Source organism: Pteropus medius, unplaced genomic scaffold (assembly GCF_902729225.1).
Source record: "Pteropus medius unplaced genomic scaffold, Ma_sr-lr_union100, whole genome shotgun sequence".
NCBI classification, from domain to species: domain Eukaryota; kingdom Metazoa; phylum Chordata; class Mammalia; order Chiroptera; family Pteropodidae; genus Pteropus; species Pteropus medius.
The window spans coordinates 18,290,949-18,313,621 of record NW_024352785.1 but is presented as its reverse complement, the minus strand read 5'-3'; the positions used below and the strand labels follow the sequence as shown (position 1 = coordinate 18,313,621).

General features: G+C 38.3%; 1 protein-coding gene and 1 pseudogene across 1 annotated transcript in view; one reads left to right on the top strand and one right to left on the bottom strand.

Annotated features, from left to right (window-relative positions):
* LMNB1 (lamin B1) overlaps positions 1-21,607 on the bottom strand; it is a 45,814-nt gene extending 24,207 nt beyond the window's left edge. The window contains exons 1-3 of the mRNA XM_039848591.1: positions 20,856-21,607; positions 1,157-1,313; positions 394-519 (exon numbers count right to left, since the gene is read on the bottom strand). Of these exons, the coding sequence (XP_039704525.1) occupies positions 394-519; positions 1,157-1,313; positions 20,856-21,214 (642 nt within the window). The 5' untranslated portion in view covers positions 21,215-21,607. The remainder of the gene's footprint in view (positions 1-393; positions 520-1,156; positions 1,314-20,855) is intronic.
* Positions 14,629-14,746, top strand: LOC120590985 (uncharacterized; annotated as a pseudogene).
* Positions 21,608-22,673: the final 1,066 nt, after the last annotated feature.

The window sequence follows — 22,673 nt, the reverse complement described above, 5'->3', positions numbered from 1 at the left end:
AAAGCCTGACTATAACCTCGTGAGAGACCCTGAAACATAACCATTAGGTCAAGCAACTCTCAGATTCTTGGATCTTCAGAAACCGTGAGATAATAAAGGTCTATGGTTTTAAGCTGCTAAATTTTGGAGTAATGTGTCAGGCAGCAATAGATAACTAATACAAATGCTTATACAGATTGACAGTAATTAACTGCTGTGACCAAGCCTTTATAAATCAGATGAAGTAATAAAATCATATGTTTAACCTAAAGGCTTGAATTCTTATATGCAGCCTTTTCACAGCAGTACCTTGAATAATTTACCTACAAAATTTCTCCCAATTTTTATATCTACAGTTATAAGTTTAGGGGGAACCCCTCCATTTCTCAAAAGAGTAAAATTATACATAGTTACCTCCTCATACATGTTTTTACGAAACTCCAAATCTTCAGTCAAGCTCTGACAGCGATTCTCCAAATCCACTTTAAGTAAAGTTTCATCAGCTAACTGCTTTTTGGCAGCAGTTAAGGAGGCTTCCAACTAACATAAGGAAAAAGAATTGATGAAAATTATATGGCAATCATTTAGTAATGAATTTAACTGACATCTACAAATTGAATCAAGTCAAATATTACAACTTCTATATATTTACAAATGTCTGAGAGCCCCTCATTATAACCTTTAAAACAGAACTAGTGTTCAATTGCTGGTCCTACCCTCAGAGTGCCACATCGAAAACATCTCTCAAATTTGGTAAGTGGCAACAGGGAATGAACAGAGGCCTCTGACTTACATTTCAAAACTCAAACCAATGATTTTAGCTACTGCTTTCATTTCTTCCTGTGTGCACAGCACCATTATGACACCTACTCTCTTCCTACCTCTCACATTTTGGTACAATAATTGAACAGGCTTTGAGAGCAAGAAACAGAATGAGTATTAGCACAACAGAGAGGAAGAAGAGCAGCAACAAGATCTGCATAATCAAGATATGATGAAGAGTGAAGGCACTTTGTGTGTTAGCGACCTCAAGACTCTTTCAGATAAGCCATAAAAAAAAAAAACAAATTAATAAATGTTTTAAAATCTAACTTTTAAAACCAATCAAGCAGTTAGGACAGGTAAGGCAATTAAACTGCCAACTATGGTTCAGCAGCAGTGTTTACCTTAAACTCACCTGGGCAATCTGATCTTTCATATCCTCCAGTTCTCCCTCTAAACTTTTTTTGTCACCAAGTGCAGTGGCCAGAGCTGCATCTTTAGAATTCAGTGCTGCTTCATATTCTCGAAGCTTAATCTGAGCTCCATTAAGATCAGATTCTTTTTTAGCATAACTGTAAAACATTTGAAAAAGTGCAAGACATTGGATTACACTTCTGACCTGAATCCTTCTCCCTCCCTGCTTAATGGGGAAACAAAAGAGGCAGTTTAAATAAAGGCTGCCATAATCTGCATAAAATTAGATGAGCAATTCAGGAGCATTATATCTAGAGTTTTTTGTAGATAACATCTTTCTCTTTCATTGATTTCCTTTCCATGATTACTAATAACTACAGGTCACAGAAGTCCAAAGGACCAATGTACCAGAATCCTGGTTGTCTCTGAGCGAGAACATGTCCTCCTTGTTCTATAAAGAGGCACTACGTTTCAGTAAAAAGACATTTTTAAAGAAATGAGTATTTATTATTTTAAAATACAATTAATATTATAAACCAAGATGTACAGGAGACAGAAATCAAGATATAAAATATATGAGATTAAATAAATGAAGTTATTTTAAAAGGTATTTTTATAATTTAAAGATATATCATACTCCCTTGATACTATAATAAGAACTGACCCTGAGCTCGCAAGCACTTTCCAATGCTTAGATAAGAGGTGATTTTAATATTTCCCTAACTATAAATAAGGGCGTCCCTAAAATCTGAAGAAAAATTAATTACTTCGGTTTATATTAACTACCCAAAAATGAGATCCAAATTGAGGTTTTTCTTCTAAATATCACTTTTTATTAAATGGAGCTCTACATTATAAAATTAAAGTTCCTCTGGATATATTTTGTCAAATATTTACATTTTAAAGAACAATATTTTTTATCCAAGTAATTCTATTATTAGTGACACCAGAAAAGCCTTAATAATATCAAAATTCACAATACCTGTTCTTAATTAAAACTGCAATTGTACAAGAGCATTTCTACTACTAATGTTTGACGTGGGCTAAAAAAGGAATTTTTAATTTATAGAAATAAAAAAAAAAATCTGTGATATTAAAATAAAATGAAGAAAAATATCTGTCCAAAGGATAAGCAAATGTAATTTGAAGAGAAGATTTAATAGTATTTTTACTCATTTTGGTATCATTAAAAAAAAATCTCAGCAGTCATATCAATAATTTTTTCTTAAGTCCTGTATTTTTAAAAACCACAAGATGGCAGCCTTTCACTGAAGACTTGTTTAGGTGGGGAGGAAAATCAACTGTTAAAAAAAGATACCATACGGTCATTAATTTATAACAAACATGCTTGTTCCAACAAGTGCTGGGTCCTAAGTCTGACAATTCCATAGAACAGAGCTAATGTCTGTGGAGGAGCCATTATTTTATACCACTACACAAATGACCAGAGCTGGGCAGGGATACATATAATAAACATATAATATACATAAGATTTTTTATTTAGAGTATTACACAATATTTACAAAATCCAGACTCAAAATTTCCTACTTAACAATTATAAAAAATTCTACTATAGCACTGTCAAATATTTAAGTCTCAGATCACAATGTGGTGCTTCTCAATCAGTGCCCCCGGGGCAGGAGAGTGAACCCATGCTTCCCAGAAACCAAAATGGCCCGCCGAAGATACCGAATTTAAAAAAAAAAATCGCACCAACTTTACAGGCTATTGCATGTTCTGTGTGTTTGATTTGACTGATTTAGTGGATAGTAATATATGTACATGGTTCCAAATTCAGAATGTTAAACTACAAGTGAAAGATACTGTGCAACATCTTAAGTGCAGTAAATATGAGAAGCCAAATATTAAGAAGGTAAACCTAAATGTCTAGAATATGGTGATTTATTTAGCGAAAATCAAGACCAGTTAAGACAAGAAGTGGTGGACTAAAAGGGATGAGTACGACCTGCTATTTATTTGTGGAACCTTGAGCCACCCAATGGTATCAAGTGAAATTTGATGTCAAATTCTTAGTCACTTATATCATTGTTATTCTGTGAAATGTATACATTGTCCCATTACAAATTCTTTCTTAAAGCTGTAACTTTCACATTACTGAACAAATTAGGCAGATACAAATCAGAAATTAGACATGTGCTTAAAACTGCAAATAAAAGCGATCCTTATATGCCCCGGCTCAGGAGGGAAAAGGAGGAGTGGAACACGACGCCTGCATCTAGCACGTACTTACATTACACTATCGTACAAACCCACTAGTGCATGTACTCGGCCACCTTGAGACCGAGAACTCTCTGAGGGCAAGGATCACGACCTACTATTCCTTTATCTTCTACATAGACAACTTGTAGATAATGACTGTTTTGTTAATTGTTGTTTAAAAAAAAAAAAACTCTCCCATATATTCCCCCCAAAAAACCCATTCTGTTTTTTTTACGCTACGTAAAATATCATGTCTTTTCCTAGGAAAAAAGATTGTAACACTTTTATAATTTCTAAAAGTCACATTCCTAGATGTCCTCCCTTATCACCTGCCAATTTCCTAGGCAGGATAGATCATGAAAAACTTCTTAAGATGACACTCAAGTCTTCTTCTGATCAGAAGCCATAACTCAGTGGGTTTTAATGCCACATGAGCTGCCGATCTCAAAAGGCCATGCAGCAACTTTACATCCTGAACATAATCTAGTCATAGTTTTTTAACCATACTATCATTTTTCATTCATTAAATACAATACAGGAAGTCCTGGTCTATCAGACCATGGTCAAAGTGCAGAAACCTGCAGGACTGACATGCTAAAACATATGCACGTGAATTGGCTGCAGCTCTCTCCTAAGCTCATAGTAACATCTGACAATGCCCAGGAACAAAGAGCAACTTAGATGGGAACCCAAAGTCACCAGAAGCTATCATCACTCAAACAGTTGGTGGGCATTGTTCTTTGACTATTTTTCCTAAATGGATTTGTTCAGTGTTACCGATCAGCCTAAGCTATTCCTACCTCCAGATCAGGAGATCGTCCTGTGTTTTCATTTAAATTCAACATGCGAGTCTAACACTAGAAATATGCACAGTGCTGAATATAAGTCAAAATACATACCCACTTACTGCAGATATTTACAGAAGAACCCAAACTCCAATTTCAGCTAGAAAAAATGTTTTATAAAATGTAGTTGATACTCTATCCTAATTAAGAATGTCCTCCTTTAATAAAATTAGCTTTCATTTCAAGTAAGTTTGAATTTCACCAGTCATAATAAGCAACCAGGCCTTGACAAATATCTGCCATTAAAAAAAAAAAAACTCCAGTTGGAAAGGACAGATTTAGATTGCTTTTAACATTCTATAGAGTGACTCAGAGTAACAGATACAGTTCAGTAATACAGTATGGATGTACTTTCCCAACAGAATCTGGGACCATTAACCATCTGGGACCATCCTACCCTCTCCTGAAGCCTGTAGGACTAACCTAAATGCATCTGGTTACTCGCTACTCTCTTAATTACTCCTGATCTGACCCTTCCTACCACCAGCAAGCCATATCATAGTACTTTATTGCTTTACTCATCTTGGTTTTTCCAACCCTCCAGCTTCTTGGCCTTCACTTGTTTGGGGATCATCATCTCAAATCTCACTTCTGCATTGAACTACTTGGCTATGGAACTCAGCGAACTTGGTGTCCGCTTGAACTTTACTTGGCCTCTGCACTACTCTTTCCGTTTGGATAACTCGAGTCTCCCACGCCCTGAGTAGCCTTCACTTCTCTAGGTGTACTCCATTCCAGACTAGTCCTGATAAAGAAGTGGAGATAAGAAAATGCACCCAATTACAGAATCCCTGGAAAATGAATGCTCAAAGGAATTCCTAGGGGAAATACATCATTAATAGGCAATAACTATAGAAGCTTATTTTAAATAAAGTCAAACTGCAGATACAACATAGAAAATCACTTAAGACCTTCCTGTGTGAAACAAATCAAGAAGTAAACTCACAGGGACAAATACTTAGAACATAATCTGAAACTCAATCTAGAAGTTTTAATTCCTTAGGCTTTGGCAAATTATTGCCTTTCGATTAACATTTCCTCAATCAGCTTATATCACACAGGTCAGTTTACACCACAAATGCTCAGCTGAATGAAGTGTCTAGTTTGGCCAGTAACACAACCACAAAAGAAATTCTTCAGTTCAGCCTGTGTAAAACACCAACAATGTACCTATGAACAAAGAACCTGTGTTCATTTTCAGGAGAGGATCTATACCCATGCCAGAATCTGCTTTCCCTCTTTTACAAATGCCATAATTTTCACTATTTTCTCAAGTACCTCAGTCCTTGATCTTTAATTTTCATATACAGTAATATAGGTACAGAGAGTTATATTAAGTAATTCAAAATAAGAGACCCAAATTATAGATGATCACTTAGTCCATGGAATAATTACATGCCTAGAAAAAGCCATGTAAATTTAGTTTCTAGCAATTAAATGTCACTTCCATGAAGTTTACCAAGAATAATTATACTGCATATATATCAGAATGGACAAAGACAAGAAAGTGTTCAATAAATGTTTGCAAAATGAATAAAATCTGTTGGAGATATGTGTTCTTATAGAACAATCCATCTAAGGTATAATATTGACAGACTTAATATAGACTTTTAAAAGCTACACATTTGAAATAAACTAGACAACAACAACAACAAAAAATCCGATAACACAAAAGAAACCATTCTATATTTGTTACTTCGAATTACATCCACAAAACAAGGATTTTTAAATTCCTCAAAACAGACCCAGTCAACACGGAGAGCAGGCCAATTGGGACCAGCTGTTTAAACTCTGTGTTTTAATTCACCTTAAAGTTCTTCTCAACAGCTATCTGGTGGCAGCTGGACACCACTCAACACTAGTGTGGTTATTCAAGTGACTGTCGGATAATCCAGCTTCTGAGAGGCTCTCTTCATACTCAGAGTTCAGAATCAACATGCCCTTTATATCTAGCCATAGATGAGACTTTTAGAGAAAAAAATAAACTTTATTTTTTTTGAAACTGATTAAAGTAAAGGTTATTAATATTCCCACACAAAAACCTTCTGTCCTAAAATAATCCATTTCATAAAATTATAGACTCAAACTGCATATTAAATGTGTTCCCTCAACATTCATTCACCAGCTTCAATACTGTCCTCAAATTATTTTCCCCTCCAAAGGGAGAAGGTATGTGATCCACAATATTTCTACTGAGGGAAAAAACTTCTCTGTGATTAAGATAAATGTAATTTAATACACAAAATCTCCAGAAAGTCATGCAATCACAATTCTTGTTAAGAAGGGTCTCCTCTTGCATAAGCAAAAAGACTATGATGCTTTTGCAAACTCAAAAGTGCAATGAGTAATTTTTGGTGGCGATAAAAGTCTGCCACACATTTAATAAACTAAGCCATCAACAAGTTAGCAACAACCCAATAAAAAGAGGCAAACCCTAATTGAAATCAATAAAATTAGGAAAAATACTAAGTAAGACTGGACCACAGAACCATTTCTTTAACAGAAAAAAAAAATCACTTACATAAATAGGCACATGAGTGGAGAATGGACACTTACAGCTTAAGTCCTAGTAAAAAATGGCTTATTCTCCAACAAAAAAAACTGTTAGAATAAATGAATTCAGTTGCAGGACACGAAATATATAAAAATCTGTGACATTTCTATACACTAATTACTATTGAAAAGAAATTAAGATAACTATTTATAATTGCATCAAAAAGAATAAAATACCTCTGAATAAATTTAACCAAGGAGGTGAAAGACCTGTGCACTGAAAACCCTAAGACACTGATGAAAGAAACTGAAGCCAGAGGTATCATACTCCCTAATTTCAAACTATACTACAAAGCAACCAAAACAGTATGGTATTGGAACAAAAACAGATACAGACTAATTAAACAGAATTGAGAACCTGGAAATAAACCCACATATATGGCAAATTAGGCCTTTAACTAATGCATCTATAAGCAATATGAAAGAAGTGTCATGGGGCCACCTTCTTTGTCCTTGTGCAATTTTTCCGCTAACAAGCAAGATCCTTAAAATCTGCAGTTTGTCTGTCCTTATCTTATGTCCATACTACATTATAGTAAGTTTTGAAATCAAGAATTGAGCCTTCCACAATCCTGTCTGATCTCGGAAGTTAAGCTGGGTCGGGCCTGGTTAGTACATGGATGGGAGACCACCCACCTAGGAAGACCAGGTGCTGTAGGCGTGAAAAATAAAAAATAAGGGATTATAAGATGACAAAGTCTTTGCAATCTGTGAGGGCAACCAAGGGTTGCCTTGCCTCTAAAAAAAAAAAAAATTGAGTCCTCCAATTTTGTTCTTTGTCAAAATTGCTTTGGCTATTCTGAGTATCATGCATTTCCATACATATTTTAGGGTTAGCCTATCGATTTCTGCAAAAAAAGGTAGCTGTGATTTTGATAGTTTGCATTGAATCTATAAGTCGACTGGGGAAGAATTGCCATCTTAATATTAAGTCCTTCGATCGATGAACATGAAACATTTTTACACTTTAGGTATTCTTTAAATTCTCACAATGTTTTGTAATTTTCAGTGTATAAGTCTTGCACTGCACTTCCTCCGTTTAGCTTATTCCTAAGTGTTTCATTCTCTGATGCTCTTGAAAATGAAGTTTTCTTTATTTCATCTTTGGACTGACTGTTCATTGCTAGTGTACAGGAATACAATCGAGTTTTATATATTGCTCTCATATCCTGAACCTTGCTGAACTTGTTTATTAGCTCTCCAGAGTTTTTTGCTTTTTACAGATTCCTTAATACTTAACTATTTACAAGATTATGTGATCTGCAAACAGAGATAGTTTTACTTCCTTTCCAATCCAAACACATTATATTTCTTTTTCTTGCCTAATTGCCCTGGCTAGAACCTCCTACACAATGTTGAATAAAAATGGTGAGTGGGCATGGCATCCTTGTCTTATTCCTGATCTCAGAGAGAAAGCAGACAGTCTTTACCATTAAGCATGACATGATTCATAGGTTTTTCATAAATACCCTTTATGAGGTTAAGAAGTTCTTTATCTCTCATTTGAAAATTTTTATTATGAAAGAGTGTATTTTGTCAAATGCTTTTTCTGCATCTGTTGAGATGATAGTAGGGCTTTTGTACTTTTGTACTTTCATTCTATTAATACTACATTGTTGACTTTCAAAGACTGAGCCAATCTTGCGTTCCCAGGACAGAGTCTACTTGGTGATGACATATAATACTTTCACTTATTGGTGGGTTTAGTCTGCTAGCATTCTGTTGGGAATTTTTACACCTATATTCATAAGGAATATTGGTCTGTGAAATTTTTCTGAAACAGTGTTCCAAAGTCCATTCTCCAGTTCGCTGGGTGCCGTAAGACAGTTGTTCGTACCATAGCAGTGGCAGCTTCCTGGTCCTGAACTATAGCTATACATTGCTTTCTTAAATTCAATAGTTCCAGTAGTGGCCTCAATATAAAAGCTCCCAAAGGTCAGTTTTACAGTATTCTCAGCATTGTCCCTGCTCTTCCAGCTCTTCTAATAATTTTTTCTGAGCACCAATATCCCACATTGTTTTCCTTTCTGCTTAAAATACCTAGTGTTTTCCATTTCCTATACTGACTGATACAAAGACCTAAATACAAAGACTTCTGAAAAAAATAATACCGCATCCATGAAATTTAAACAAGACCAGTATTCTACTAAAAAAAAAAAACATTCAACAAGGACAAAAAGCTACTAGAAATTTAAAATAAGATAGCAAAAATGGAAGATGAAATTGAGAACATACAGTAGAGAAAAAAATTTTTAAGAAAACTAGAGGATAAATGTGAAAGGTCCAAGATTTAACCAACAGGAGTCAGAATGTAATAAAAGAGGAGAAAATGCCCATAAAATAATTTAAGTTTCCAAGAACTGAAAGGCATGACTTTCCAGACTAAAAAATTCCCACCAAATGACCAACACAATGGATGGAAAGAGAGCCACACCAAGAAACATCCTTGTGAAATTTCAGTACAGGACCAAAAAGATCCTACGAGCTTTCAATTTTCACTCATCAATACTTCTCAGCTACAAAGAAAGCCTTCAATACCATGAAGAAATATTATTTACAACTTAGAATTCTATACCAAAATTACCAATGCTTACACAATGCAACTAAACTAGAACACATCTTCAAAAGATACTTCTTTAATAAAACAAAACTAATAGGAAATCTCATGATTCCAAAAGACTTGGCGTTTTAACAACTGCTGTATAGTCTTCCTATATAATTATATAAAACTAAGTGGAAAAAAATGCTATTTTTGTAGGTAATCAAAAGGTGATACAGTAAAGAAAAACTAATCGTATACTACTGAGTTCTGCTGGGGTTTCCTGTTCATACAGTATAAGAATTTCTGCTATAACACAATATATGTATTCCTGAAAACTCTTGCATTCTGCACACATCAAAAGTTAACAGCAAATGGAAAAAATAAGGTTAGAACAAACCACTCCAAACCTATGCAGTTTTGTAACCAGAGCAGTAGCAATAACATAAATAATAATTAGTAGCTCAGGATATGACTTGGACAACCCAGGCAGTCAGTCAGTGTGGCCAGAGCTGCCTCAAGAGATGCTTAAAATAAAAACAGTGAACATGCTGGCTTGCAGGGATCGAGACAATAGAGACAGGAGTGGAGCTGTAAGAACAAAGTTGGGGTGCACCTTTCTGAGGGAGGAAACCCTGGGTGTAAGCACTCACTTTTCAATTTCTTAAAAGAGAGTTAAAAGCGAAGCTGAGGGCTTTCTTTCCCTCTGAATTCTCGCTTGCTTTCCTGGCTCCCCTTTACTTTTCATATATAAATCAACACAACTTTCAATTTTAATATCATTTCTCTATTTACCAGTCACGAAGGAGCTAATTGGTATTATAGAAGCATTTGTGGATGGCACTGAATTAATACTTTAAATACCAAAAGCTGATCTACACTAAAATGTAATGTATGACCACTGGATAAGGGGAAGAAAAATATAAAGAACAGAATGAAAAACTCAATTTCTTATCTTCCACAGCACAAAGTCAATAGTGTCCCATACCAGTTAGGTATAAATACCAAAGGAGAAGTGAAATAGTTGAAGATAATCCTTTTCATGAGAAGCCTTGGAGAACTCTCTTTGAGTCCTTAAATTATGTACACACACACACTGCTAGCTAGTCATAGGTTCGCTTTTATCAAGGCTCGTATTAGAGAAATCTGATAGTTGGGGAAGACTTCCCTAAGAAACGAACAGAATGAAGATCTGAGGGATGAGGAGTTAACCCAATGATGAGAGAAGTCCCGAAAAAGGAAACCCCATATGCAAAGGCCTTATGTTAAGAGGGAGCATGTGAGCGGGACTGAATAAAGGACGTGATGGTTAGAGAGGAAAGAGCAAAACGAAGAGTGGTGTGAGGTGAAACTGGAGTTAGGCAGGAGCCAGCTGATGCAGGAAAGAACTTTAAGGTAGGATGACCCTTACGTCCCAGAGTTTGCCCAGGACAATTTCCATTTGTGCCAGTTGTCCCAGAAAAATTATTAATAGCTCCCTCTTTCACACACAGTTGTATCCCTGTTTGGATGCTAAATTATATATGGTCACCCTACGACTAGGTAACACTGAGGATTTTAGTCTGTATCCTAGAAGCTACTAAAGTGTTTTAAGCAAATGTGATCACTTTTGTTAAGTACAAAATCTTAAAGGGATAAGTGTTCTGATGTCCTACCCGATGTTTTGTTACATAAGCATCAAGTAAGACTCTACTTAAAATCAACCTTTAAGAACGTCTCCTTCCCTTCACAGCCAACATTCTTTTCACATGATCTAAGCTCATGATCTTTCTTCCCAATCCTTCCTCAAGCACAGTCAGTGGCTTTGACCCCTCTGCTCTTCACTAGCGTCAAGCTCTCCCAGACACCAGTCAGTGAGTACTTTTTAGGACTTACCAAACCAAAACTACACCAGCATTCCTTAGTAAATCTCCTTATTCCATGACTCAATTCCTTCCTTACCTCTCTTATTAATTATCATTTCCAGCGTTGGTTTTCTTTCCTCTACCTAGTCCTCTTATGTAGATGTTTCTCATGTTTCTGACTTTGCCCTCTCTTCTCTTCTCTCTCTACACCCAAATATCGCCCATGCTTCTGAAACTGTCTCTCCAATCCATGTCTCTCTTCAGAGCTCCGGAGTACCCCAAACTGTCGACTGACATCTCCACCTGGAGTCCAACAAACACCACTAACACCGCTAGCCCTGAATAAGATCTTCCGAACCTGCTCCTTCCCTATCAATCTCTCTTAAGATCAACCCTATCTCCCTAGACACCGATGCGAAGAAGCAGTCACCCTAGACTCTAGTCTCCCTAATTTCTCATGCTCAATATCTCTTAAATCTACCTTCTGTCCTTTCCTACTGCCTATCTCAGTTCAGAAGTTATTGCCTCGTTACTCCCCAAGTGTCCGAAGTAGTGTTTTTACCTCTACTCTTTATCTCCACAGAATAGACAGACTGATCACGTCACTCTACTGGCTGAAATTCTTGAGGCTCTTCATTACACTAAAGTATACCACCCCACCCCACACACACACAAACTTCTATACTTGTTTATATATATATGGCTTCAGTTCAATAACATATTTGCCATTCAGTGCAGCACCCACTCCGAACAGTTTTCCTTTAGACATCAACTCCCAACACTTACCTCAGCTATCACTGACTCCCCAATTCCCCTGGGTTGTCTTTCAAAACTTCACAAGTCTCCTAGTATGCCTTAGGTGGTATTCTCTGTCTCTACATAGCTCTATGTGGCTGCTGCTATCATAGCACTTATTACATTGTATTAGTGTATCACATTTATAGTATCACAATACTCTAGTGTTTATTTTGTCTTCCACACTAGACTATAAGCGACCTGATAACAGGGACTGAGCACCCATTTCTATTCCCAGCATTCCAGTTCAAGGCCTGGCACATAGTACAGGTTCCACAAATGTGCACTTAATAAAAATGAAAAGAATATTTCTGTCATGACAACTAAAGACTTATTTAGAACTTTCTTTGAAAATCATTATTAAAGCATGGAGTAAAGCAGAAAAGTCGCTTTCTAAGAGAAAAAGTCTTTCAGTAATTCATCTTTACTCTTTCCTAATTAGTACATGAAGCCCTCAGTTAGTATTTCAAACAGTGGCTTCAATTACTATGCTCTTCCTGACAAATTCAAAGTTACCATAGGGGCTATGAACCAGCAATGTGAAAAACATACATCTAGTACCATTTCCAAAAATTAACACGCAAATGGATTTGAAAATTAACTGTCCTATGTAAGATTTCAAGTCTCAAAAATACATGACAGTACTGTGAGCCTGCTTCAGCTGGTAAACTGAATAATGCCTGCAGAACAGCACTGATGTAAGGATCAAATGAGACGATATAAATATAAAAACCCTATGACCTGCTAGAAGACAGAGCTATGATCTATTCTAGCTCTACCATTTATCTGTTAAGTAATTCTATGCAAAATACTTAGCTACTCTGAACTTCAGGTTTCCTCACTCATCAACTAAGTTATAAGCCTTAAGAGTGTCTATAAAGCACATAGCATTGTACCTTGCAAGCAGAATAAGCACAAAAGAAATGTTAGGTCTTTTTGTCCTGTATCTTGCACAAGTATTTTAATCTCTCTAGGTCTCAATTTCTGTGTCTACAAAATGAGTTGGTTAGATTAGATGATCTAAGACCCCTCCTAGCAGTAAAAAATGCTATAATTCTATAATCGATAAGTCTGCATGCAGTGAAGGCAAAAAATTAAAAATTTAAAGGCCCAGGTGAATAGATCAGCCAAGGAAATCTCACTTATCATGTACCCTACGATAAAAATATCGGCAGGGAAAAAAAGGAGTTAAAACTCTGATAAGAAAAATTCCTTAGATCCCCAAATGGGAACTTCAGTTAGACTGGGTTCCATCACCCAAATGACAACTAAGGCTCATTCTCACTATCTGCGCATGAAATAGGCCTACACAGAAGATAACAAAATCTAAAGATCTCTAACTCAGACATATCAAAGGTGACATCACCTGGACAAATGAAAGAACAAACCTAACAGACAGTGCAGAGGAAAAAGACTCAGCAGCATTATTTTTATACTGCTTTATTTTTCACTTTGTATCTTTACTTCCTTGAATCTGGGTACACCAAAAGATTACCTAGTCTAATACCCTAGGTTAAATAAACAACTCCAAAAGATATCTTGCTCTACCAAACATCCTTTGAAAGCAAGGGAAGGAAGTGTCATGACAGTTTAATTACTTAGGACCTGCTTCCTAGACTTTAAACAGCAATTTTAGGGATTTCATCCTTCCAGTTCTTCCCTTGAAAATTAAAGTATATTTAACATGAAGTTTTACAGCTCTCATATTAAGGCCAGAGTGTTACTGTCAAAGTGCTTCTACCAGGACAAAATCAGGACATAAAAAATGAAAGCCCAAGTAATACACAGAATAAAGGTTTTTATTTTTCAATTAATCATCTTATGTACAAAGAAAACTCCCTAAAGCAGATAGATTAGCATTTATTACTTTAGATTTGAAAACTGAAAAATATAAATGTTAAAACAACTCTGAAGATTTTGTTTAGCCTATGTGCATTTCGTAAATTTCATTCGATGACCAAAATATATAGAAATCCAACAGAGTAAATATATATTAAGTTCAAATAAATAGTAAATCCCCACCCCCTTTCTCCACTAAGAAACAGAAAATAAGTTTATCATAATTACATTTCAGTATGCCTCTTAATTTCTTCAAATTCCTAATTTGGATAAAATTCATCCATTATTATGAGACAAGTAAATGACAGAATAGAAAAGGTCTGTTTTTTCATTCTTCCTGAGATTCAGAAAACTATTGCTTACTACTTGCCCCAATTATACAAATGAGGAATGAGGGCTCAAAGAGTTAAGTGCCTGTCCCAAGTCACCAAAAGTAGAAAGCTGCAACTGCAGGTAGTGCTTCTGCTTGATACTACTCTATCTCAGACTATTATAATAGACACTGTCCCAATTATACTTGCTAGTAGCATGTCAGCATCTGTACGCATTTTTTAAATGAAAACATACAAATCCAAATTTCCCATTAGAGGTTTCCTTACTAATGTATTGAGAAAGCAAAATCAAAAGAATGCTGTTTTCCCCAAAGGGATCAAGCCCAACTTCAAACCCACCCTCCTCAATGCAAGGATGTTTGTGGATAGAAGGAGGAAGACTACAAATCTTCAGGTCTATATATACCATGAAAAAAACACAATCAACATTATATTTTATTCTGTTTGGAAGGGAAAAAAACCTTTTTATTTCCATAAAATAAATATTTTTGAAAAGCACCGACTGGGTCTACGGCCATGCTACCCTGAACAAGCCCGATCCTGTCTGATCTCAGAAGCTAAGCAGGGTTGGGCCTGGTTAGTACTTGGATGGGAGACCACCTAGAAGACCAGGTGCTGTGTAGGCGTAAAAAATAAAAAAATAAGGGACTATAAGCTGACAAGGTCCTTGCAATCTGTGAAGTCAATCAAAGGTTGCCTCGCCTAAAAAATAAATAAAATAAATTTAAAAAAAAATTTTTTAAAGCACTGATGATATTCTGCTTTAAATAACAAAACTTTTGTACAATATCTCAAATATTGGCTCTAAGGGCTTATGCCTATTAAGATGTTAAACTGTTTCTTAGAACAACCTTTAAAAAAAATTTTTAATGAAAGGACAGTAAATTCGCTTGCTCAACATTTCAAACAATCCTACAATCTTATTATATAGTAGATAATACCAATGAGCCCCTATCACCATTTTCCTGATTCGGTCATAATTCTCAAAGAAAAACTCAGTTAATTTTGCATATTTTCAAGCTTTAATGCTTACTATAAACCAAATGAGGAATAAAAGACAACTTCTAGAATCTGATGAGTCAAGTGAACATAATAAGCAGTCAATTTAAAACACAAATCCACAATCTCTTACATGCACTTTCAGAGTTCTAAAAATTAAATTTTTCGTAATTCATTTGGTGACAAAACCAGACCTGAATGGATGTTGAGTCTATTTGTAGTGGTCTTTCTGTACTTACTGTGACTATTCACATCTCTCCCTGCAGAAATAACTGTTTTACTATGAAGGGCTATCCCAAACCCCATTGAAGGTGCTGTGTACAATATGTGCACATCATATTACCTTCTTAAAATTGGAATTGCTTTTATTTCCAAAACATATATGGCCATAAGGATTTTACATAAAAGATTATGGACCTGTATCACTGAAGGAAAAAGAAACGTATACATCTACAAAATTAGTTACTGAAAGATAATCAACACAGTCAATTTACTCTTATATCTAGTTTCCTGCATATTTAGTTAATACTGAAATTCTGAAATAAGTCAATCTTTCTTTACTTTTTGTTTGAAGTGCTGACTGATGGCATTCATCATCATTCTTTTCAGAAATTGTTCCCAAAAAACCTTCCAACAAAATATAATTAGACTTGGACTGAATTGGAGTAGCATTATCTTAGAAATCTGAGGTCTCTTTTCTTGTGGATACGAAGACCACCTTCATGGAAGCTTTGTCAAATTCTCTACAGCAGGACCAAGTGTCTCCACAAATTCTGTCTTTGAGGAATGTTGTGTGCTGGAGAACCAAAAGAGGACTTAGTAATTTCTGAACCATAATTCTCTCAAGACTACTTCCTTAATCTAAATCTACCTAAATGATAGACTAATTACAAAGACTCTGGCTCCAATAAAGTAAATACGGAAAATTATTTTTAAGCAAATAAAAGACCTTAAAGGACCCAAACACACAATAAGACATTTCTTTCTTTTCATCTTATAAATTAAACTTCAATTATTGCTAAAAATTAACTGATTTCCAAGGTGATAGCTTACTACACACAGGCATTAGCCTCCCCACTAGACCCTAATAAAAAATCAGTAAAGCATACTATGTAATATAAATCCATAGCACCAAAATAAACAGGAAAGGGATCATTAGCAGACATTTCAACAAATTTCTAGAAGAAATGTAGACAAAAGTACACTTCACAGAACATTTACACAGGGGCTACAGAGGATAGTGAGGCAAACTTAGATTAATTCATGGAACAGCTTTGCATGTGGCCTTCCTCAGTTTAAATGCAAACTCTCCAACAAGCTGGCCAACAACACATCCCATTCATATCTAAAAAAGTCCTAATTTGTTCCTCTATTCGGAAAATGCATGAAGGGCTACCTGAACAATAACAGCAGTTAATAAGTTAATACTCGACCAGACATTATTTGTTAAATATAGGATCAAACCAAGGATCAAACTCAGTAGCCAAAAAAAAAAAAAAAAAAAAAAAGCAAACAAAATGACCAGGGAGGAAGAGATAATCCAATTAACTAAAGGGAAATTTAAAAAGAAAACCCTAAATATTATATTCAACTAAAGAAAACAATGCATTTTGAAAATAGAAACAAGCTGAATAAAAGAAATAACTATACCAAAAGATCTCAGAATTTAAAATATGATTTCTGCCTTTAAAATATCACTACTGTGATGGAGAAGAGAAAGTAATTTCAGAGAATGCCAAAATATATATATATATGAGAAAACAAGAAACAAAGGGGCTTGAAATTCCAACTAGAGAAAACAAAGAAAATAGAACAGAGAAAAGGTATGGAATAAAGTAAGTTTCCCAAAGCTAAACAGAAATCAAGCCTTTAAACTGAAAGGACTCACTTATAACAGCTGGATACATGACAGAATATCCATATTTAGACCTATCACCATGTAATTTCAGAAAACCAGAATAAAAGAATTCCAAAAGCTTCCAGAGAGAAAAAACAAAAACAATTACCGAAAGAAAATAACTGACTGGCATTAGACCGACATTAACAATACTAGATGCTAAAACACAATGGAGCAATATGGTAATTTCCAAATTCTAAGGAAAAATGTTAAACCAGTATTCTATACCTAGCCCAACTTTCAATTCGGCATGCGACAAAACAAACTTATTTTCAAACACATAGGAGTCGGAAAGTTTATCTCCTGCCATCTTTTCTGAATAAATTACTTAAAAATGTTCTCCAACAAAATGAGGAAAGAAACCAAGGAAAGGAAAATATATGACCCAGGAGGAAACTGGATCTAAATCCAGTAAATTCCTAGGATGTCAGCTACACGTCTTAAAGTGCAGAGAGTTCCACAGAAGGCAGACTATGTAACAGGTATTATGATTACATATCTTTAAAGAGTTTGAAGACATGCAGAAGACAAATATTTCTTTAGTTAACAACAACAAAAAAATTAAAGGCTATTTAGGGACAAAATTGTATAAGGAAAGTTAGAGTTGAAATATGAAACAAAGGAAAATGGGGCATGTTTTGAGCAACTGATGGCATATTAGGAAAAAAAAAATACAGCAGCCCCCATCCATGGATTCACTTTCCAAGATTTCAGTTACCCACAGTCAACCGCAGTCCAAAACTATCTAATGGAAAATTCCAGAAATACACAATAAGTTTTAAATTGCAAGCCATTCTGAGTAAATATGAAATTTCGTGCTGCCTTCCATTTCACCTGTGGTGTAACTCATCTCTTTGTCCAGCAAATCCAAGCTGTATTCACTAACCACCTATTATTAGTCACTTAGTAGCCCTCTTGGTTGTCAGATTGACTTTTGAAGTATCACAGTGTGTATGTTCATGTAACCCTTATATACTTAATAATAGCCCCCAAATGCGGCAGTAGTGATGCTGGCAATTCAAATATGCCAAAGAGAAGCTATAAAGTGCTTCCCTTAAGCAAAAAGGTGAAAGGTCTCAACTTAATAAGTAGAAAAAAAAAAATCTTGAGGTTGCTAAATCTACACTAAGAATGACTCTTCTATATGTGAAATTGTAAAGGAAAAAGAAATCTGTGCTAGTTTTGATGCCCAACCCGAAACTGCAAAAATTTCAGCTACAGTGCATAATAAATTAAGATGGAAAAGCCATTCAATTTGTTTGTGAAAGACAGAAAACATACTGATTGATGGCAACATGTTGCACCAGAATGCAAAGAACCTATGTGAAGACTTCAGCAAGGGATACATTGAAATGTATGACCACAATCACATAACTTTTATTACAGTATATTGTTAGAACTGTTCTATTTTATTATCAGTTGTTTTAATCTCTTACTATTCCTAATTTATAAATTAAACTATCATAGGTACGTATGTACTGGGAAGAACATAACGTATATAGGGTTTGGCACTCTCCACTGGTGGGGGGGGTGAGGGGGGGTATTCTTGGAACATATCCCCCTCATATAAGAGGAGACTATTGTACACCTAATCCTGACAACACGAATATATGTACAGACTTAAGAAAAATATAATCCCAGGACACTATTTGGCATCTGAGATTATTTTCGTCAGTCTCTCAGACTTAACCACACTATCCCTTCACCTGCTTTATTTTTATTGCCTAGTATCTGTTATTACCCAATATTAAGTCACATACATTATTTCATTGATTCTAATACACACATTCTTCACACTTTAATCCTAATGAAAACCAGCATACACTTTACAATCCATACACAGTATTTTACAACTACATCAGCCAGGTGGCAGTCTTGTTACTGGGTGAAAAACTGTCAATGGATACCTTCCAGAAAGATTATAAAAGTACCAGCATCAAAATGCCTCAGATTAGATGAAATGCAATATTTATTTGCTTGCTGGGTACCTCCTCTACTGTGTTCTCAGAAACATAAGGTCAGTAACTTTTTTCTTTTTAAACTCTGTATCCTCCTTACACAGAACAGTAACTGGCACTTAATCACTGTCACATTTTAACATCTCTGAAACTAGAATGGGTCTAACAAGATGGGTTCTACATAACTGGCCCTGATGGTTTTTTTTCTTCTTAGTGGTACCCATAATAATGGTGGGTCATACAAGCAATGGTATCTAAGATTTCAATAAATTCAGTAACAAAACATGTGGAGGAAGATGGAGACAGTGGTGTCAGTGAATGGACCCATTGCAAAATATGACTCTAAAGACTGGTAACTTCAAGAAACAAATACAAGCTTATTATTTTTGAGATATGGAACTAAATACTTAAAAACATGATTGTCCCCTGGAAAGAGGTAGATTATTTTCATGTTTCACTATAAACCAGTTCATATATATATATATATATACACATATATATGTGTGTGTGTATATATACACACATATATATATTTTACCAAGTGCACATACGTTTTTACAAGTATTTAATAAAGGAGTAAGTACAGATTCAAACATACAAAATCAGAGACTGAGACAGGGACATTCGCACGGATAAAGACAGAAAGACATCCAGGGGCAAACGGAATCAAAGTCAAAATCGATTTTTATTTGGCAAAATTTTAATTAGCAACGGGGATAGAGACCGTGAATTCTGGACTCAAATTTAGCAAACCTCTGAGCATGAAATCAACATTAAGTTGCCCAACGATGACGATTATGCCACTTTGCTCATCAGAAAGTCAAAGCAGGATCAGCAAAGGTTTGCAAGTTTACCTCTGTACAATAGAATTAAAACTCAGAGGCCCCTAGATGAAATAATTACAAAGCCACAACACTCCACATTTACACACCCTTTCATTTGTCCTGGCCTGTCAGCACAATGACAGACATAGGGACTGAGCAAGGTCTTTCCATGACCCGAAATACCATTATTATGGGGGTGCAAAAGCTGAGGGAGGTACTGCTGCCTTGGGGGTAGGCGGTTTACGGATCGGAGAACGGTGGCCATGTCACGCAAAACTCCAGCTGACGAGTCCCGTGCACCCAAGGGCATCCCGCCTGTCTCCGCAGAAAGGATAACCTTCCCCCGTGAAAACTAACGAGCCTGAAAACCCAACTTGCCCTGGGCCGGCAGTGGCGCGAGTTCAGACCCCGCCCCTCCCTCCTCTCTCAAGGCAGGCGCAGAACGATCACAAAATGTCACAGGGCCAAGACTAAGCGCGCCAAAGCGAGACCCACCCCTAGGAGACCGGGACGCTTAAGGAAGGTCCCTCCCCTTCCTCCTCCCTCCGCCGCGCGCGGTGCTCATTCATTCTTGAGGCGGACAGCAATTCTTCCCCGGCCGGCCACCCCGGCACTGCAAACCCACTAGATGCTTTGTCTCGCGCCCGGCCGGAAACCGGGTTGCGCATTCGAGTGCGCGCCCGGGCGCCACCTCCCGGCACCTGGGGCCCCGGTACCCCGGCGTAAGATGACCCTTCTTTATAGAGGGATCCGAAGCTCGAAGCCGGGCGCTCCTGCAGCTCCAGGCGCGCACATCGCCGGGTCCTGCTGAGTAGCCACATTCAGGAAATATGCCTCCCAGTCCCACCATCGCTACAACTCAAGCCCCCTTTGCAACCCCTGCACCCGCTAAGAAATACTAGATTCTTTCTCCATCCAGGAGACCGAGACCCAGCCTCTTCCGAAGGCCGTGGGCACGCGGGCCCTAGCTCTCCTCCAGAGTTCTCGAGGCTGCCGCGAGCTGCGTCCCCAGCCCCTCGCGCGCGCGCTAACACGGTGGCCAAGCGAGCACTCACTTGAGGAGCAGCTGGTCGTGCTCGGCCTTGAACTTGCCCAGCTCTATCTGCAGCTTGGCGCGCTCGCGGGCGGTGTCGTCAAGCGCGCGTCGCGCGTCCGCCAGCTCCGTCTCGTAGAGCGCCTTGAGGCCGGTGAGCTCGCGGCCGCGCACCTCCTCACGCTCCGTCACCTGCAGCTGCAGCGCGCTGTTCTCCGTCTCCAGGCTGCGCACCTTGTCGATGTACACTGCCAGCCGATCGTTGAGTTCACGCAGCTCCTCCTTCTCCTGCAGCCGCGACAGCCGCGTGGGGCTCAGCGGCGTGGAGGGGCCGCCGGCGCGGCTGCCGGTCCGCGGCGGCACGGGGGTCGCGGTCGCCATGGCAGGCAGCGGGGCGATCGGCGGGGAGAGCGGTGCGGGGAGGCCGCGGGCGGCACAGGGACACGGAGCAGGTTGAGGGGAGCGAAGCCGGGACTGAAGGCACAAACTGGCGTTCTGCGATCGCGCAGAAGCCGGCGTGGGTAGGGAGAAGCACCTGGGATGGCGGGAGCGGGGTTACAGCACAAAGGGCAAAGGGGGAGGACTACGAATCAATCGATCAAAAAATGCCCTTTGTAAGAAAACGCGCGCGCGCGCGCACACACACACACACACACGCACACACACACACGATAGGGGGCGAGGGTGACCGGGAGGGCCGAGCCGGGTCCGTGCGCCGCCGACGCCGAGTATCCCGCCCGCAGCACTTTGTTTCCTTTCTGGGGGGGAGGAGGGGCTGGAAGCGAGCCGCGGGGAGGGGGGGGCGGGCGGAGGTGGCGCGGGACCCAGAGCAGCACTACTCAACATGGCGGGTGCGGTTCAGTGGTCCACGTGACCACTGCCGGCCAATGGGAAGCCGGCAGAGTGCTCCTGCCGCTCGGGGGCCGGGTTTGTAAATTCAAAATCAGGCCCTTGGGCAACGGTCCGCTCCGCGCGCGGGGCTGGGCGTGGCGTAGGAAGGACTGAGGCGGGCGGGGCGCCTAGGACTGCTCGTCTGCTGCCCTGGGCACAGCGCTGGCGGGACACTCACACCACCCGGTGGAGACCCCTGGAGGGGCGGGGTCCGCGAGTGGCGGGAAGGAGCCCGGAGATTTCCGGGGCGGATCCGCGCCGCCGCCCACAGCCGGCGGTTCAGGGAAATTCAAATATAAACGTCTTTTACAGCCACACGCAAAACCCGAAGAAGCCAGGGCGACCGCGGGCGTTGTAACCTTATCCCCGCCGGTGTACGGGGCTCGGAAAACAGCCTGGAGGCCCCGGGTTACGTAATGGGCGCTGGTGTTGGAGATAAAAAACCCAGTGCGTGCTGGTTCCTAGTGCAAGCCTTTATTTTTCTCTCAGAAGGGAAACAGTGTATCGAAACACCTTCCCGTCAAATTAATGTACGCGTGTCTTGAAGCCGACAGATAAAGAACACAAAAACCAGAAGCCCTGACTTTAAATCATTTACTACCAGTGCTGATGGGCGGTCCCCAATCCGTTTATTTCTTAATTTAGGAGTTTATTAAATCAAAACCACCTCACAAGTGATGTGATTATTATGTGACTGAGTAAATAGCACAAGCTGTTAATTGGCATGCTTCGCTAAAATACAATGTATCAAAGTCTAAACTCGTGAAAATTTAAGTAGAAGTGACTTTCCTTTAAAAATGGAGTCTCCTAAAATGTAATTGACAACTGGTTCTAATAGAATGTCCATTAATCCCTTTGAAAGATTAACTTTCCGGCTAACATTAATCGGGATTTAATATGTTTCCTGCACTGGGCTTTTGGTGGATTTTCAGCCTACACAGCCGCTTTG